This window comes from Pseudochaenichthys georgianus, chromosome 1 (genome assembly GCF_902827115.2).
Source record: "Pseudochaenichthys georgianus chromosome 1, fPseGeo1.2, whole genome shotgun sequence".
Classification (NCBI taxonomy): domain Eukaryota; kingdom Metazoa; phylum Chordata; class Actinopteri; order Perciformes; family Channichthyidae; genus Pseudochaenichthys; species Pseudochaenichthys georgianus.
The window spans coordinates 29,141,559-29,156,417 of record NC_047503.1 but is presented as its reverse complement, the minus strand read 5'-3'; the positions used below and the strand labels follow the sequence as shown (position 1 = coordinate 29,156,417).

Sequence of the window (14,859 nt, the reverse complement as noted above, 5' to 3'; positions counted from 1 at the left end):
TGAAGAACAAAAGCTTTGTATATATATATCTCAATATATCTCAATTGGACTACAATGAGAAAAGATCCTAGCAAAAGCCTGTTGTTCTAACTGTCTCTAATGTAAAGATCCTAAAAGTGACACAAGAAAAAACAGGTGACAGGTCAGCTTCAAAAGCTGAATGGTCTAAGCATAGTTTCCAGTATGATGTAAAATAAAAAGTTCAATAATGTGTCTGCTTCTCTGACAAATTAACACTTTGAAGACAAACATTGCATTTTGGGTAGCCTACCATAAACAACCAGTGTGTCCTCTGCAGTGGAAACAGACATATTTCATCTAAAAAATCTCTTCAAAATTGCTTATAGAATATAAGATGCAAGCAAATGTGATTCCAGTGTTTGAAGTTTAATCTGGACAACAACACAAATAACAGTAGTATAGTGCAACTTTTAGTATAGCCTTCCCTCAGAAAAGAGACAATCGAAACACAAAAGACATCGTACCAAAACCTTGAAGGTTAATTATCTATTCAGCCGATCTTATTGACTGAATAACTGACCAGAAGATGAAAAATAATTAAAGACAGCTGTTTTACAATTTTCAAATGTATCCAGATTACTTTATAATCCAGCTTTATGAGACAAGCTACAGTTTGCCATGTTCAGATACATATAACGCTAAAACTAAAGGCATCATTTATATTCACTTCCACCCTTATCCTTGAATATTAAGCAGAGATTTCTTGGAGTGTTTCATATTCTTAATGATCAATAATCAAGGGCAAAGCCTGCCTAGATTAAGACCCATGTCATCTGTGTGATGTTTGGGTCAGAATGCAACACGATAATTAATTTATTAATTCAAAATGCTCTTCATGAATTTAAAACTTCTGTGAAACTCAACCTGATAGACTCCCTAATCCATCAGAGAACTTATTTAAGACATACAAATAAACCACAGTAACATCACACTTGCTCACACACGTTCATAAACTAGATAAATAAATGTAAAGAATGCAAAATAAAGAGACGTTCAGCAGATGATATATCATACAAGTCAAGAACCCCTTCCCCGACTGACCAGAGCTTTTCAAATATCATGAAGTAGAGACCACATCAACTTCCTGTCCAGTTTAGACCAGGACAAAAACAGTTTGAGTGTTTTAGAAGTACTTTAAAGCGCTTGGGTCTTCTCATATATGCTTCACTTTAGGTGTATGATCAAGTGTTTTAAGAATATTTTAAGTACGAGAAACATTTCCAACTATGATCCGTTTTGAAATCATGCCTTTGCCCAGTGAAATAATGCTGCAGACAGCACCCGTTAGTGTCTGTTAGCTTATAATACCCATCACACAAAATGTGATGACAGAAGCCACACCGTTTGTTTTTTTCCGTTTGAGCAGTGCAGGCGATAATGCGTCCTCTCCACCTTGCAGACGCACCGCAAACAGAATCCAGTCTTTCCCTTTTGAGAGGGAGTGAGATGTCCTGTCTGCCCCCCACTAGTGAGAGCTGAGAGAGCATCCTCCCCAGTGCCTACAGGAAGACGAACTCATCACTGTTTCTTCTGTTGTTCATCATGCCCTGTCTGCCGGGGGGCAGGATGTGGGCTGCAGGTCCACTGTTATTGCTGCCGTGGCCCTCAAGTCCAAAATCCTGACTCTTGCCCTCTACGAAGGTAAAGATGGGGTACTTCTCCTTCGATGATGACAGGGCCTGGGGGTACAACATAATTAAGTTATCAAAAATGTACTAAAACACTTCAGAATATCTCATAAGACTGACAACATTTAATTTGAGCTGTAACCATTTTCATACCATTTAATTACAAACCTGCTAGTTACTTTAATTACATTTTTTTTAATTGCTCATTTATGTTTGAATCACCGCACAGAATTGAAATATATATTCACTTAAATAGATAAATAAAACAAGGAAATTCTGAAAATGTTACATTGTTCAAGCCCATCAAGTCAAAACAATAGTCAGGTGCTCATTGTTACAACTCAGACGTTGTATAGCAACATTGTGTTTTCATATGTTAGAGATGTGATTTAAATCCCTCTGTGGATGGTTGTGGATCTCTCTCTCCCTCTCTTTTGTGAACCTGATATGGCTTTCATCTTTGGCTAAAGGAAATAAAAATGGAAGCACTGAAGAACATTTCCTTAGCATCAAGATAATTCAACCTGATCCTATCGGACGGAAGATATTTCGCTTATTCCAAAGATTGTACTAGTTACATTTTTTGTTCTCCTCTGTTAATAAATGCAATCAAATGTAGAGTTACGTTTTGTCAGCAGGGTGTAAAACCTCACCTCACTGACAGCAGAACATAGAGACGCAAAGTCCTTCTTGTTCTTGGCATAAAAGCCGATGGTACAGCTGGGATCCATGCGGTTGAAGGGCATCTTCTTAGGAGAGCTACAGTGGAACGACTAGAGAGTGACCGAGGGAGACAGAGGTCATTCAATAACAGTCGATAAAGTTCATGACGGGACATGTGTTATCTTTAATGTTCTGTGCAGTCAAAACACTATTGAGAGTGAAAGTCACATGTCTGATTTGATCTGATAAAACGCCAGACAGACTGGAGTGAGAGAGATAGTGACGCATTTTTATAAATAGATGAAGACAATGCGACCAACCTCCAGTGAGAAGTTGACTTGTGACACATCCACCAAAGGCTGGCAGTAGTGAGGGTCCAGATACAGCAGCTGCTCGTCTAACACACAGGGAGGACACACAGAAAGAGGATTAAACAGCTGCATTTATGTATAAACTAGGGATGCACGATATTGGTTTTTTGAAACCGATACCGATAACTTCCTGCTTCTCAAGACCGATACCGATAATAATATAATATATATATATTAAATGTACCTGTAGTTTTTGCACACCTGGTGGTAAAAAAAAGACTAGTAGTGAGCAAATGACATGAGCATTACGACTATGAACAAAACAAAGCCAAGAACAGTTTTGACTCTTCAAAGTGACCATATTTATTTTCCCAAATAAAGTTCTTGCCTTTTTCAAAAGCCTCGTTGATAGGTAAAAGCCCCGGTGCCTTTGCAGCTGGCTTTGGATTCGCCGCTAGTTTAGCAGCGCAGGCGTCTTCGTACGCTTTTAACACACCATCGTAGCGATGGCGATGTTTCAGGTGACTCATCAGGTTGGAAGTATTATAGCTCGTTGCCTTTTTCCCTCCTCGTGGAACTTCTGCATTGCATTTGTTAATACAAATAGCAAGCGAACTTTCTAACTCTGAAACTTTTAAATAGTCCCATACTACCGACGACATGTTTGTTTACTGTCCTGGCTTCACGGTCGCACACCATTTACGTCACAGCCAGGCATGAGTTAGGGAGCGCTGGATTTTTGAAAAACTCCCCTCTTCCTAAACCACTAATACCACAGTACTGGCAAAACGGGAGGAGCCGAGTGAAAAACAAGCGCCCCTCATCCCAATCCACCCACACCGCAGTATTTTTTTTTAATTTTTTTTACCCAAAACATATATTGTATATTATCGGGGCTATTATTACTTTTATCGGGTTTATCGGGATGACGTCATAATTCCTAATATCGGACCGATAATTATCGTGCACCACTAGTATAAACTCTCCACCTGTCAAGAGCCAGTGTTGATCAGGGTCTTTTACTTGTTCCCTGTTTTTATGCATTCAATTCACCTACTCGACAGTTGTTATTTTAACGCCCTTTGTGACCATTTTTGAAAGGTGCTTTATAAAACCGTTATACTATATTGCTCTCATGTTAATGTGCTTCAGACATGAATACATTCTTTGCCAAAATGTCCCAGGACTCTCTTTACTTATCAATGTAATATCACAAGTACAGATGCTTTTAGAGTTAGATTTTGCAAGAAATATTGGCTCCTTTGTGGTACTACATTTTGCATGCTGTATCCTAGGAACACCAGGTCCTTCCTCTGAATAAGGAGTTTGTTTTCCAGCCTTCTTTCATTCTTAAAAAAAATGAAAAATTCTTACCTTGGAAGCCAACGAAGTATAGTGAATGCTTCGGTTTGCCTCCGATGATTCCAATACAACACTCCAGCTTCAGGATGTTCTGTAAATGAAGACCGGTGTTTTCAATATGAGTCAGAATATATGAAGAAGAACACAAGTTTTGCAACAGGATTCAGTGGGAAATATTATTGCAGTAAGCACTGAGGAATCAAAGGTGTGAAAGCAGAATATTCAGACCTTGACACATTCGATGTAGGACGGGTTGAGGACTTCCCCCCCGAGCCGTACAGGCACCAGAATGAGGACAGACTTCCAGGCCTGGCTGGACGGGTCAGGCGGGATCTGGCTCAGCGACAGGTCACACAAATGCACCACATCCTCTTTGTACACTGCAATGCATGGGAACATAATGATAAATAATATGAAGAAGACTTCTTTGAGGTATTGCCAAAAGAATACATGTTGGGGCAAGGTTATAAACAAACTGATAACTCTGAACTGGAGAGGAGTTATTATGAAATTCAACAGATATCCGGTCTGTTTTTCTCACCAGTACAATCCTGAGCCACGTATATAGCCAGGTTGTGGAGCACAGAGGTTTTGGCTACTGCTTTCCTGAAATTAAAACAATTCATAACACCAATCAATGTTTATGCATGACAGCTATCTAAATCATTTTGGAAAATAGTAAAACCTAGGTTGTAAAAACACATGCCTGTTCCAACGCCCTTACCGTAGTATGTGAGCCACGATAGAGGGTCCGTACCAGTCTCCAGCCTTCTTCCCTGAACTTTTACCGATGTCCACCAGCTGGTGAAGCCCGAAAGGTGCAGGCGGCTGATCCCCGAACCAGGAGACCAGCTTGTGGTGGAGGGTCTCTGCCTGACTGTCCCTTCTATACTCAGGTCCCTTCTTCTGGCTGCACTTGGATACCTGATCACTCGCCAGGGACTTTTCAGGCGTGTTGGATCCGCGTGGAGAGCCAAAGGAGGGGATGGGGACCCCTCCTGCCCGGGCTGGGGAGCGCGGTCTGAACACCTCAAAGTCCACTTCAGTGAGCTGCTGAGCGTCTGGCCAAGCCCAGTCTACAGAACACAAAGAGGCTTTTAGTCAGGAACCAAGGATCCGGGATAAGAGGGCTTTAATAATCAGAGAGTAAACCTATTTTGAATGCCATACTACAATGGACACAATGAAAATGTTTTAGTAAAAGACAGAATGAGATGGAGTAGAGGAGAAAAGTAAAGTGCAGGGGGCCTTGAGACAGACAAATATGTTCTGAAATCAAATAAACTGAAAGAAATACAACTTTCTGCAGAGATAATGTTATATGTGTCACAATACTGAGAGATAACTGTATTGGCTTCCCGGAAAGATAAGCAACCCCTTTTAAAAAAGGTCCCAATTGGCTCCCTGTATTTGCTCCCTCTTGGGTCCATTCTTAGGAAGCACGGTATCGCTTTCCATTGTTATGCAGACGATTGCCAAATATATGTGCCACTTAAAAAGAATGACTCATATTCAATTAAACCGCTGTTAAACTGCCTTGAAGACATTAAGTCCTGGATGTCATGCAACTTTTTAAAATTAAATGATGACAAAACCGAAGTGATGGTTTTTGGTGCCCCTCGGACCACTCCTATAGACCTAGGATCCCTGGGCCACTCCACCAGGCCTACCATCACAAATCTTGGGATAAAGATGGACCCTGAACTCAAGCTTGACAGCCAGATCAAGGCAGTTGTTAAAAACAGCTTCTTCCACCTCAGGCAGCTAGCCAAAATAAAGCCTTTTTTAAATAGTGACCTCTTTGAAACTGTAATCCATGCCTTCGTCACCTCCCGCTTGGATTATTGTAATGCACTATATATGGGGATAAGTGCATCCTCCCTTGCTCGCCTCCAGATGGTGCAAAATGCAGCAGCACGGCTACTAACAGGCACACGCAAACACGAGCACATTTCCCCCATTTTATCTTCACTCCACTGGCTGCCCGTTCATTTGAGGATTCATTTTAAAACTCTTTTATTTACTTTTAAAGCCCTGAATGGCCTGGCCCCGCCGTACCTCTCTGAGCTGTTACACAGCTACACGCCCACTCGCACTCTCAGGTCAGCTGATCAGTTGCTCCTGAGGGTGCCAAAAACAAAGTCTAAGCGCAGAGGGGACCGTGCTTTCTCTGCTGCCGCCCCTAAACTGTGGAACGACCTGCCCTTGCTCATCAGACAGGCTCCCACACTGACTGTTTTTAAATCCCGTCTTAAAACCCACCTCTTCTCCTTGGCATTCAGAAACAAGTAGAGTGTTGCTTTTATTTGCTTTCAGTGGTCTATTGTTTTTATTATATGCCTGTTATTTATTTTTTAATTATTACGTTTATTCTGGTTTGTTTTGTGTTTGTATCTTGTATTTTAAATGTATTTATATTATGTTGTGTGAGCTTATCTCTCTGTACAGCACTTTGGTCTGAAGGTTTTTAAAGTGCTATATAAATAAAGTTGGATTGGATTGGATTACACTGTAATACAAATTAACCTATAGTGTGTAACTGAGGGCAACCAACCTCTGGGCATCAGATGGACCAGCAGCCCCTGCACCAGCAGCATCTGGCCGCTGCGCAGCATGCAGCCCCAGCCACAGTCTGTGGTCAGGGTGGAGCCGTCCAGCTGAGGGAACTCCCTCCTGTAGGTCAGCCAGATCCTGGAGACAAAGGCCAGACGAAACCGCTCCACCTCATCTGAGAGGAGGGGAAGGGATGAGGACGAGACCAGGGGAAAAGAAAAAACCTTTACAATGAGTTAAATCAAACCTTTAATGATTTGTCTGTATTTTAAAGAAGGCCTGTTGCTTAAATGTTGGATCTGATCTTTGTAATGGCAAAACAACTTGAAGATCTGTTTAATAAAAGTGAGGAAGTATTTTTTTTAAGTCATCTGCTTGGTGTTTTCTGATTTAAACCCAGCAACCGTTCAAAGGAAAAGGGTTTACACTGCTGTGGTTAACCAAAACCCACATGACAACAACACCTGGAGTCTCTCTTTAGAGAACAGCATTGACTGCTAGGCATTTTTAATCTTGAGATTTTAATATACGTTGTGCATTTAGTGCTTACCTTCACTGTTGAGCAGATAGGAGTTTCCCAGGACGATGACTGGGGAGGTTTTGTTGAATGAAGTTTTAGATTTGACAGTCCAGCCTACAGAAAGAGGAGCATTTAAAAGTAAAGTTGGTGTAATAACAAATAGAAAGTGCTGAATTAGGGTATTTTAGATATTTCTCTCGATGTTTCCAACATATTAACCGTAAAAAAACAGATTTGACCAGACTTAATAAACTGTGTATGTATAATACTGTATATACATATATACAGAAATCTCAATCAGAAGCCAATGAACATTAGAGCAGCACCCACACACTCTTCCTCAAAGACTAAGTACAAACCATATTTGACGTTGTTCCACGCTGTCATCAGTTTGGATTTCAGTTTGTCCAGCTCGTCCGGCTCTCCGTTGGCCTCTCTGCCGGGCTCTGTGGTCGGGGCCGGCCTGAGACCGAAGCTGCCCTGCCGCTCGAGGGGCTGCGGCCTCCGGGTCTCCACCAGCTCCTCCTGCATCACCACCCCCACATACTGTACTGCGCTGGGGGAAACCGAGTTCATGCCGCTGAGCACTCAGAGCTCAAGTCCAACGCTTCTCATTGCAACATAGAACTGAAAGGGGAAAGGGAAGGAGGTGATTATTGACTGCTGACAGGTGTTCACATTCTTCAATGCAAACATTACATTTCATTTAGCTGACGCTTTTATCCAAATTACAATTACCAATTACAGGGACATTCTCCCTGGAGTAACTAAGGACTAAGTGCCTTACTCAGGGGCACACTAGTGGTGGTGTTCCTGGCGGGATTTGAACTCACAACCTTCCAATCTTCACCCCACCTCACTATCCATAAACACTCTTTAATCAACAACATTTACTCAATAACATGCATTTGTACATTTTTAAACCCAATATATTTCATCTAATATTTTTTTATTTCTGTCTAGTGTCTACTCTCTACTGCTTAGAATAAATACTGCATGTCTGGAAGAGGGACATTCCTCCGTTAATCTTGACGTTTCTCCTTTTTTCTTCCCTGTTAAAGTTTATTTTAATTGCAAAGCTCTCTGAAGTCGATTATTAATCTACAAGTTAAGGAATATTATAAATATATGTTACCACTATATGATGTCAAACTACATTTTCAGGGCTATAAATGACATTTCCAACTCAAACCAGATGGTTTTATTAATCTGTAAAAGGCAAACAGCACAATAACCAGTCTGTAAGCCAAATCATCAATTCCTGAAAGATATAAATAACTGCAACGGAGTCGGAGTAAACTTCCCAATGCACAACACACAAAGGAAAACACCCGTGACTTGTCCACCCTGCCCAGAAACTGATGAGTAGTAGTTTCAACAGGGAACAGAAGCACGGTGTGGATTGCACTAAAGGGAACATTTCTGTGAAGAAAAGCCATGTGATCAGCATTTGACAACAGGCATGTAAGGGCTTTTTCAGCGGCTGTGCAAGTCATATGACTGTAGTGGCTGTCATCATTCCCCACAGCAGATCAAACACTTAATGCAAATACTCACTACACTTGTCATGTGAGCGTGGTGACCCTTAACTATAAGGCAACATACTTATTTGTGATTAACATCCTCACATATATTCCCATGCATTTGTTTGGTCCTCAACATCAATGCAATAAAGTCAACAAAACATGTTTTAACTCGACATCCATGACCAATTATAAACTGACAGCCGTACTGTTACACCTCCTTTAAACACAGCTAATTCAACTACATTAAAGATTCACTAGCTAACAACTACATACCTGCTGTAGAAACCAGTTAAGAAGGTCAAAACTTTGGAGTATATTGACTCATTCCAGCAATGTCCTTAGTTCATCCACGACAGCAGTCTTCAAAAATAAATTAAATGTACTAGATTGCTAAAGCTAAGCTAAAGGTTAGCATTGTTGACGCTAGTCCCCCGGCGCTAGCTACCTAGCATTCAGACCGGACAGAGCGATGATATTGACTTTTCAGCAAAACGCAGTTTGTGTCAGTTTGTTGGGCATTCTTAAATCAAACGAAGAAGCTAAGTTGTACAAGCTATGGTGAAAATAATCAAGTACATAGTGGCGTTTGCTCCCCTGACGAACAACCGCTTTAGCGACCCCCTTTTGACAGCAAGAGCAAAGAACGTTTACTTCCTGATGTCCTTTCCTGCTTCAACGCCATTGGTTGAGAACGCTGACTTTAAAATACAGTCTACGAAGTACAAAAGTATTATGTTTAAAACAATATATTATTCTGTTTTTATCAGTAGCAAACATGTCCAATTATTTTAATGTTGTAGTTTCTCCATTGAGAGTCAATTTTATATACTTTTACATTTCTGATTTTAATACTGGGTACACCTACAGTAGCCTACAGTATATCGCATCATTTGTTATTTCAAAATAACTAGTAACTATAATGATTAAATAAATATAGTAGAGTAAAAATGAAATCACTTGCTTTCATAATGTGAATATAGCATAAAATACATGTACCTCAAAATGTACTGAAGTATAGCACTTGAGTGAATTGACTTAGTTACGTTTCACCACTGCCTATTGGGCTACAAATCAAATGATAGTATTGTCCAAAACAACAATTAGTTTTGCATGTGTATTGTGTATGTGTGTAGTGCATAGCATATCCTGAATTTCCCTATGGGTATCAATAAATACAATCTTATCTTATTTAAGGTAAATATACTATGACATAACATGTGATAACAGTTGTATTTTTGTTGTACCTTTAAAAATTAATAAAATGGAGAACGGACAATACCAACAGATAAACCTAAATGGAAAACATCAAATCAACTTTATTAGTTCAATGCCATGACTTGTAAGTTATTTGTGCTGTGAAATTATTTTTGTATTTCTTATTGTCTGTGTGAAGCCTAAAAAGTGTTAACTGCGATAAGATAATGTAGGTGTGTTCAGCATTTGCACAACAGATTCAAATCACAGAAGGGTTTTGGAACAAATCTCCGAATTTTATTCCACATACTGCACTTCAGGTGTCTGCATTTGAATCACATCTATCACAAACAAAATGCCTCATGGTACAAATAAATACACTTCAGTGAACAGAGAAATGTGGAATGCTTTTTATACTGGACTTTTGTGTTCATTTGTAGAATCCATCAGTATATTTTCTTTTTCTTCAAAGTAACTTACAAACAATACCAGCAAATGAAGATTTATTTTTCAAATAAAGTGCATTTATACTACTATCGCTGTCAATCACAAAAAAAAAAATCTCAAACATGTAACACTAGCATAGACATCATTGATTGGGAAAAGGCCTGAAAGAGGGCATAATAGCTGTATAAGATTACATTACAGTTAGTTTTTCCAATCAGGTGATCAGAGCTGACCTGATGACTCATTTATTACATCAAGATAAAAAAGAACTGCGTCCTATCAGTAGAATATATAAGACAGTATATTATATTAAAAATGTTAATCCCTATTCCAGAAGATACAATTAACAGTCACGCGTAGAACACAACAACAGAAAGGGAATTAATCCATGTTTCAAGTGTCCATTTGATAATAACTGCAAATGTTTTGTCATTAAAACAAATGCATAATCAGTAACCCTATGGCTAATAAAGTCCATTCTGCAGTATTTTGGTGGTCTTGGCTTGATTACTAAAAAGAACATTTTATGGAAACATGTTTAATAGTCGATATGTTGTCCACTGGAGGGCAGTAGTGTACAATGCCACACAAAAAGAAATGGTTAGTGCATGACCGGGACTTTCTCATGTCAAAAGATTGGTACAACCTCAAACATTGTTAGATTCAAGAATAAATTGCTAACAGCCTTCTTTTAAATAAAAACTACGAATGTAAAAAGACCAGCCAAATCGACTTCCCACAGAATAGAATAGCTATTAGCCACATCCAGCTCTTTGTTTCAGTTTTTCCAACAAATAAAAAACGAAATTATGAGCAACTGCTCCCAGCATAGCAAAACAGATTGGGAACAAATGTTAGACTTTTTTCCTTTTGGACTTAAAAACAAATTCCAGTCAATTAACTTCTTCCTCTGTGTGAAGTTGCTGTTGTTGGTTGAATCAGTTTACATTTGTAGACCTTCAAATAATCAAAGTTGTTTTAATAAATAACTGTCACAGAGTGAGGTATCAAATCAAACATGGATTAAATAATTTGACAGATTTACTTCCTTCAGAAAATCAGCTATTAGCAGTTTAGTGACAGCAGTCGTCACCACATCTGTAATTGATTTGCATAAGATTATGTACAATGGATGGTTACTGAGAATTAACTACTAAGGATATGAATACAACAGTGGGAGAAGAGCACAAGTTGTTTGTCAGGAGAACATTTTATACTTTTCAGCACTCTTGCTGAGATTATTGAATCACAAATCTTTGTCAGTATGTTACAATGTGAGCGTTACATGAATCAATCTTGACGACCTAACACGATACAGTCATTCTGATTATACTGCAGATAAACTTGTTTGATATACAGTACCATGCCCATATCCACTACCCCTACCTTAGCTAAAGAGCCCTTTAACAAACACAATACAGTATGCTACATCCATGACTGCCTGATTTTCCTGTTTTGGCTCTAAACAACATATGAATCCACCCAATATGTGCTTGCAATCCTTTTAATATATCCACATAAGTTATCACTGCGTGGTTTGTAAACAAAGTAGCAGTGAAGCCTGTAACTGTTTACTGGATGGATCTGCTGCCAGTTTTCTTTCAGTTATGATGGCCCTTGCTGAGTGTTATTGCCGCTTAAGAAGACACACGTTCTCACACACATCTTAAGTCACTCACTCGCACACACACTCACGTCCCAATTCATGGAGCATGGGTTTGAATGCATGACAATTAGCTGCTGACATTGCTGCCTCCTGTGTGTGTGTGTGTGTGTGTGTGTGTGTGTGTGTGTGTGTGTGTGTGTGTGTGTGTGTGTGTGTGTGTGTGTGTGTGTGTGTGTGTGTGTGTGTGTGTGTGTGTGTCGGCTGCAGTCAGAGGCATGGGGAGAAAAGAGCTGTGGTAGCCCTCCTGCAAAGGGGAGATAAGCGCTGAGCCTGAGCACTGTCAAACTCGCTTTCCTATGCAGACGGACACAGCCTTCAAGAACCACCAGAAATAGACCCACGGTGGCTTCATACACACACAAACACACATATACACACAATCCCATGCGACAGACAGGGCTAGACAGTGCTTGACGTGACATCCAGTGACAGTGGGCCTGCTCTGGATTTGTCTGACCGTGCACAGTAACTCAGTAAACTGCTGGATGAAGAAGAAATGAGCTTTATCATGTTTACCCCGCTGTAGCCAAACTGAGGCAGTGTGTCATTTCTGTAGCTTGATGCAAAATTACAATTTGACTGTGACTCAGTTCATCATTGTCCTGTTTGAAAAGCAGTACATTGAAAAAGGGCAGCTTGAAAGACACAAATAGAGTGACTGGATTTGGTATTCACAGTTTTCAGCATGTTTTGATCGGTAAAGCACTTGTTGACCTTCTTGTACCTTTAATAGATGTACAGTACATACCATAGGACATGCATTCACATAGACCCACACACATATACATCTGATAAAGTGTTCCACATTACATTAAGAGTCTTCTTATTAAATACTTTAAAATAGAAAATCAACAGATAATGCACCTTAACAGTAGATTATTTTTCTCCTGGTTTTAAGTTAGAATCAGTCAATGATTGGAATCAATAAATAACATTTTATATACTCTGTCACTGGAATGTACATTGTTTTTAAGTGCTTGACTTCTATTACATTGTTCTTCCAAAAAAAAGGCATGTTTTTTTTCCTTTTACTCTTTTAAAGTCCCATTTGGTCACATTTTTGATTGGCTGCTACCTTTTGCAGCCCTCTCTAGTGTTGAACCAGCTGGACTCTGGGTGACCACCGAAGCCCCTCGACCTCCTGCTGGAGTGTCAGACTTTACTGCTGAGCCTCCATGCCTCTCGTCGGCTGCTTTAGTCTGCAGGTCTTTGCTCTTGGATGATTCCTGGGAGCCAAGCTTGATTGGCCCGAGGACATTTTTGGCCACAGTGGTCAGCTGGCTGACGAAGCTCGTCTTTTCACCGGGGGAGACAGGCCTGGACTTACAGAGGGAAGGTCCGCAGAGGGAGGGGGCGACAGAAGTCGGGGAGGGAGAGGGGGAAGGCGAATGCTCCTCCACCACCTCCAGACGACATTTGTCCTCCCAGTCTAGGGTTCCCCGGTAGCAGTTGACCGGCCCAAGCCCCTGCCTTACCTTGCCCAGCGAGAGCGGCGGCCCATGTGGGGGGACGACTGGAGCGAGAACGCGAACTGAGAGTTTGGGGCTTTTGGAGCCAAAGTCTGGAGTCCTTGAATCAATGCTCTCTGCTCCTGCCTTTCTCAGACTGTCCCCCATACCTGGTGGTTTAAAGGTTTTGTTCATGCTGAGAAAACCTGCTTTCACTGCGTTAATGGAGATTGATTTATCTGGAGTAGAAGCAGAGCACTTAGTGAAGGCGGGACTAAGCGGACCAGGCCTGTTTCTGTTATCTCCTTCCTGCTTTGGTTCAGTTCTGCCCCATAGCTGCTCCTGGGGCTCTCTACTGTAAGGTGAAAAATGTTTGGCTGCCTGGTAGTCTTGCTGTTTTGAATTCAAGTCTGACGGACTCTGGGGAATTCTTTCAGGTCCCTTATGACCACCTAGACTTCCTGTTGTTTTGGTAGGGGTGCTGGAAGTTGTAGTTTTTGTGGTTTCTGCATTTAGTCTGGAGCTCTGGCCAGCATGCGGGCTAAAGGACAGATCACTTGTTTGAGGTTTTCTTGTTAACGGTGACTGGGATGATGTTCCTCCAAGCCGACCCAATCTCTCCAGGACTGAATCAGTCGCCCTGTCTTTCTCCCTTTCCCTTTCCCTTCCTCTCTCCCTCTCTTCCCTATCCCTCCCAGCCAGCAGTGTTTCCCTGCTTAGCGGTGACTCCTGTCTCCCTAGTCTCCTTACAGGCTTCAGGACACCCGTCTCTGGACTTGTAGAGGATGAGGGCAGGGGTGGAGGATTCTGAGGCAAATGTTCCCCCTCTGTCTCCAGCAGGCTCTGGAGGCCGAGCTCACAGAGAAAAGCATCCTTACGATACTCCGAGTGCTGCACCTCTAGGCTGTGCTTCCTCAGTGGACCCCCGAGCCCCCCAGAGCTGGACTGGGTCAGAGGCGAGCCCAGCTTCTCTGCTGACTGCACCCGTTTGAGAAGAGGCGATCGGGGGGGTTCAGCACTCTTGGGCCTTGGACGGACCACCGGTGGCGAGGAGTGGAGCTTCACGGGAAAGGACTGAGTGGTGTTGGAGCTCCCCACCGTGTGGCCAGGCAACGGTGGAGGAGAAGACTGGGTAGGAGAGGGGGTGTGGGCAAGAGGGGACAGGGGGATGTTACCTGCAGACTTACAACGGGCAGAGCGGTACTGCCGGTGAAGTTTGGGGGAGAGGCCATGCAGGGAGCTGGGCCTCATGTGCTGAGAGGGAGCGGGGGAGTTTGGGGTGCTGGAGGCTGGAGAGCTGCTCAGGGAGGAGGCACCTACGAGAACACAGAGCAGAAAATATCAACACGATTTCAAAGCTTTAAATAAGCTCACTTTCCTTTCCCTACGATGTGTTTTGGAACTCCCAATTTTTTTAATGATGTCTTCTTGTTTTCTTTGCAGTATTTAATGTAATCTTTCTAATCGATCGGAGTTCATTTATCTTTTTGAACTCTTGTATGTGCATTGTTTATTTCCAG

At 41.5% G+C, this 14,859-nt stretch overlaps 2 protein-coding genes across 4 annotated transcripts in view; both read right to left on the bottom strand.

Annotated features, from left to right (window-relative positions):
- Positions 1 to 366: 366 nt before the first annotated feature.
- atg4da (autophagy related 4D, cysteine peptidase a) lies at positions 367 to 9,235 on the bottom strand. The gene is made up of 11 exons (XM_034082326.2): positions 8,858 to 9,235; positions 7,418 to 7,685; positions 7,089 to 7,172; positions 6,540 to 6,713; positions 4,710 to 5,061; positions 4,527 to 4,591; positions 4,214 to 4,365; positions 3,998 to 4,076; positions 2,633 to 2,709; positions 2,303 to 2,422; positions 367 to 1,700 (listed from the first exon to the last, which is right to left on the bottom strand). Exons 2-11 carry the CDS (start codon positions 7,632 to 7,634, stop codon positions 1,521 to 1,523), a joined length of 1,500 nt encoding a protein of 499 aa, XP_033938217.1. The 5' UTR covers positions 7,635 to 7,685; positions 8,858 to 9,235; the 3' UTR covers positions 367 to 1,520.
- Positions 9,236 to 10,072: 837 nt separating this feature from the next.
- LOC117446122 (microtubule-associated serine/threonine-protein kinase 1-like) overlaps positions 10,073 to 14,859 on the bottom strand; it is an 81,667-nt gene continuing 76,880 nt past the window's right edge. For all 3 annotated transcript variants that reach the window (XM_034082127.2, XM_034082142.2, XM_034082134.2), the window contains exon 27: positions 10,073 to 14,655. In XM_034082127.2, the coding sequence (XP_033938018.1) occupies positions 12,944 to 14,655 (1,712 nt within the window). In that variant the 3' untranslated portion in view covers positions 10,073 to 12,943. The remainder of the gene's footprint in view (positions 14,656 to 14,859) is intronic.

Bases quoted from the DNA above. Each gene is read 5' to 3' on its own strand.
- atg4da (XM_034082326.2), bottom strand. From the start codon at position 7,634: ATGAACTCGGTTTCCCCCAGCGCAGTACAGTATGTGGGGGTGGTGATG. The intron at 6,714-7,088 runs GTAAGCACTAAA...CCCTCCTCTCAG, and splicing joins CTATCTGCTCAACAGTGAAG to ATGAGGTGGAGCGGTTTCGT. The intron at 5,062-6,539 runs GTTGGTTGCCCT...TGTGTTCTGTAG, and splicing joins GGTCCATCTGATGCCCAGAG to ACTGGGCTTGGCCAGACGCT.